Genomic DNA, 4,155 nt, shown 5'->3' on the forward strand with positions numbered 1-4,155 from the left:
CGCCTATTCCTCTTGGTTCTCATCTCTCTCTACAACTCCATCTCTGTCTCTCTCCCTGTATTGCTCTCCCTCTATCTAGAGTCTCTGTCTCTCTTGCTGATTCACTCCCTTGATTATGATTCTCATATTTTCTATCTCTCAATACCGCACACACTTTCTCGATTCTCTCTCGCTCTAACTTGTTGTGTCACTCTCGCTCTCTTTTCTTACTATGGATCAGGGTTTAAATTGATTCTGACCAATCGAATTTAAAGAGCAAGAGATAAAGCGAGAGAGGAAGGAGTAAATATGCGCTTTTGAAAAAGAGAGAAAGAGATGAGATAGAACACAAAAAGGGGTATTCTGCCATAGAGTGCTCCAGCGAGAAAGGATACTACGAGTCTACAATTGTTCAAGAGATGGTGGCCCTCGTCAAGGTAGACTTGACCCTGGCCATTTTCAAGTCTTCGTAAGGTAGAACGGCCTTGGCCTCAACATACCTCAAAAGGCTACTGTTCCTCGCGGGCGTTGACCCAGGAGCAGCGTGATGGATATAAAGTGAAGCCAGCGCTTGGATCTCTTCGGTGGCAGACGTCAGAGGCAACGCAGGAGAGCCGGTCAGGTAGAGAGAAGCCACGTGATAACGACACGGATTACACAGCACGGCATTATACTCTTCCTTGAGTTTATCGTAGTCCAGCCCAACAGGAGCGATAGACGAGTAAGGGCCTTCAGACATCTCAAGGGCCGTGTACGCAAGGCCGACCTTTGCAGCCCCGGCGGGTATCCATCTCATTCGGAGCTTGACGTCTTCAGTGGCCACAGGGACCCTTCTCAGATCATCTTCGGAGATCGCTGCGCTCTGAATTGAAGACCCAATATCCTCGTCCAGCCAACGCTTAAGGACGAGCCGGGTGATTATGAATTGTCCTATTCGGTCCACAGATCTCACCAGGCCCTTAGGGAGATCGCCCTCTCTCTCTGGCAGCTTGAAGACGTTCCTCATTACTCTAGCTGTGTACCCCTTGGCCTTTGTCTACCATGTGTGGTGATTTGTCAACCACCAGTTCACCTTTGTCGCCATGGCCAGCTGCAACGCGGACTCTGAATACTGTTCATCATCGAGTTTCTCCTTCACAAACTTGACTCTATCGTCGCAGCCCTCTGCGTAGGGGCCTGCCGGGAGTTCCGAGCCAATTTCATTAATCGCCAAAATTTCAGCATCATGATCGACTCCGTTGGGTGCAGCTCCTTTCGGGCTATGGAGCTCGTGACGCAGAATTAGCGCGATCACTGTATCCAGCATCTCGCGCGCCTCCCTCTTTACGTCGCGGGGCCAGTTTATGTAAGAGAGAGCTAGCCAGAGTCGTTTATGGGGATCTTCCATTTTGTCCGGGGAAACTATCCTAAGTCTTTCTTTAGAAGGCAGGCCCGAAACAAAGCAGGCCGCGAGACCCACCTCGACGACGCCTTTGAGCTGAACGTCTGGAAGATCCACTGTAGCGAGCGTGTAACCTCCCGCCATAAAAAATCTCGTTTCAATTCTTTCACTAGTTGGAAGCGTTTGGCCTGAAAATGCGGTGAGAGAGAGATGAAAAACAAATCTACGCTAGATTAAGAAAAGGGAGACGAAAGGCATTTTAGCCGAGTATACACGGACCTCACTACGGACGAACACTCCTGGAGATGCTCCAGACGATACACACAAAACGGGATCACCTTGTTCCTCCCGTAAGAATTTCCGTCTCCAGGCCTAGAAAGATGGAATGGGAGAGATTTTTGAGAGACAAAGACCGAGACAGAGAGAGAGAGTCGAAACAGGAACTTACTGTAAGGGCGTATACTTAGCGCTCCCTTTCTGTTGAAGAAGAAAGACTCGAGAAATAGCAGGCAGAGGAAGAGGTTTCAGAAGAACAGGATGACTTCTTTGGTGCTGGTAGAACAGATTCATCCCATCTATTTATAGAGGGCGGTTCTTACATATTCTTCCAAGAATTTGAAGAGTCCAAGAGTAAATTCTAATGGCGTTCTCTCACAACTCACAAGAAACGTCCAGAATACCAACCATCATTAAATGGGGCAGGTGAATCGTCACGAGTCACTGAATCGTCACCTTGTTGAGGCTTTGACAGGTGCATTCTTCGCAGCGCTTCAGTATCTTTCACAAGTGTACTCTCTCGTTATCATCTCTCTCTCTCTAGCGTTCCATCTCTTCCTTTTTCTATCTCTCTCTCTCTCTCTATGTGTTGCTCTCTGTCTGACTAGCACTCCCAAACTCGAAGTGAAGCTGCTGGGCTTTATCTCCCGCTGCAGGAGTCCTCTTATTTCTTTTCAAGAAGTCGGTCTGCATTTCGTTCTCCTGATACATCTCTCTTCTAAACTGGTAATGACTGCATTTTCTTTTCCACGTTCTTTCAAATCCTGCGTTCTATCTCTGTGATATATTTGTTCTCTTTCACCCCTGCCTACTTCTATTGGATTTCCTCTCTCTCTCTCTCTCTGTCTATCCCGTCTCTTTCTCTAATAATTGTTCTGCTCATCTGTCATTTTTCCTCTTTCGCACGTCCGGTATCAGCATGTTGTTCTCTCTCTTTTGGGCTCCGCAAACTGTTTTAGTTTCTATTTGCTATGCTTTGTTTTCCGTCCTTTGCTGAAAGGTTCTGACAGCCATCTCTCTCTCTTGCGTCTGGTCTCTCCCTCGGGCTCTCTCGCTGGCTTGTTCTCTCTCTCTCTCTCTCTCTCCTTGTAGCTCATTCTCTCGCTTGTTATTTCTCACTCGCTCCCTCTGGCACAGCGACAGACACCGGGAAAGAAGACAGATGGAGATACAGAGGCATACAGCGCGGGACTAAGAGCCATGGAGAAACCGCGGGAGACAGCGAGGGGATGGAGATACAGAGACAGACAGCTAAATGCATCCATTCCGCACGAAAATCGAGCCAAAACACAAGTATTAAACCCATGAATCTCTTGCGCCCGATAAAAAAGGCGGGGGAGCACACTCAAAAAGAAGACAAAAAATAATATGGGTGGCCCCTTAAAGTCTTGAGCCCAAGCTTGATCGTCGCCGAGAAAACGAGCCGCAAGAATGGGGTTGAGTTCCTATCGCCTTTGGGTCAAACAAGTTGAGCCGCCGTAATAGTCGCCTACCGTTTAAAGTTGCCTTCGGCCCTTCGCCCTATTGAGAGAGGGAGACCGAGCGAATGAGAGAGGGCGCAAGAGACACAGCAACCGAGATAGACGGAGATTAGCAGAAAGAGGAAAAGGGAGAGAAAGACAGAGAGAGAAACTCAGCGAAGGAAAGTAAAAGAGACTGGGAGCAAGAGAGAGGAGTGACGATGATAATGACAGAGAACAAAAAAGACTCAGCGTAAGAGACACAGAGATTAAGCGAAAGAGAGAGGAAAGATGGAGAAAAAGACGGGGAACGAGGGAGAGACCAGAAGGCGGCGAGAGGAGAAATTAAGAAAAAGACGGAATGTGAGAGAGGGATCGAGGAACTAGGATAAAGAGAGAAGGAGAGACAAAGAAAATGAGGGAGTGCGAGAGAGAGAGAGAGAGAGAGAGAGAGAGAGAGAGAGAGAGAGAGAGAGAGAGAGAGCGAGATAGAGAGAGAGAGGGAGAGAGGGAGAGAGGGAGAGAGAGAGAGAGAGAGAGAGAGAGAGAGAGAGAGAGAGAGAGAGAGAGAGAGAGAGAGAGAGAGAGAGAGAGAGAGAGAGAGGGAGAGAGAGAGAGAGAGAGAGAAAGAGAGAGAGAGAGAGAGAGAGAGAGAGAGAGAGAGAGAGAGAGAGAGAGAGAGAGAGAGAGAGAGAGAGAGAGAGAGAGAGAGAGAGAGAGAGAGAGAGAGAGAGAGAGAGAGAGAGAGAGAGAGAGAGAGAGAGAGAGAGAGAGAAAGAGAGAGAGAGAACGTAGTTGATAGAAAACTGAAGAGATATAGAGAAAAGAACGAAGGGGGGGGGGAGAGAGCGGGACACTTAGCGCCAGCCATTGAATGTAGATAGAAAAAAGGTAATAATGAATGGAGATATCGTGATATAGAAATAACGACCACTACAAAGAGAAAACAATATGAAAAAAAAACTTAAAAACCCAAAGATTCCTGCATGAATGAAATAAACAAAAAGCAGACTTAACCTTCCCTTCCACGACCTTGACTTTAAAGGCCCACGGCCCTGC

The 4,155-nt window shown here is 47.7% G+C and overlaps 1 protein-coding gene across 2 annotated transcripts; it reads right to left on the reverse strand.

The window, feature by feature from the left end:
* Positions 1-323: 323 nt before the first annotated feature.
* On the reverse strand, positions 324-1,896 carry LOC144703225 (uncharacterized). 2 transcript variants are annotated; one of them, XM_078575346.1, is made up of 3 exons: positions 1,809-1,896; positions 1,640-1,732; positions 324-1,548 (listed from the first exon to the last, which is right to left on the reverse strand). In XM_078575346.1, exon 3 carries the CDS (start codon positions 983-985, stop codon positions 392-394), a length of 594 nt encoding a protein of 197 aa, XP_078431472.1. In that variant the 5' UTR covers positions 986-1,548; positions 1,640-1,732; positions 1,809-1,896; the 3' UTR covers positions 324-391. The 2 variants fall into 2 exon arrangements, with proteins under 2 accessions (XP_078431472.1, XP_078431473.1); XM_078575347.1 differs by having other exon boundaries at positions 1,640-1,882.
* Positions 1,897-4,155: the final 2,259 nt, after the last annotated feature.

The sequence above is a fragment of the Wolffia australiana genome, chromosome 5, assembly GCF_029677425.1.
Source record: "Wolffia australiana isolate 7733 chromosome 5, ASM2967742v1".
NCBI classification, from domain to species: Eukaryota; Viridiplantae; Streptophyta; class Magnoliopsida; order Alismatales; family Araceae; genus Wolffia; species Wolffia australiana.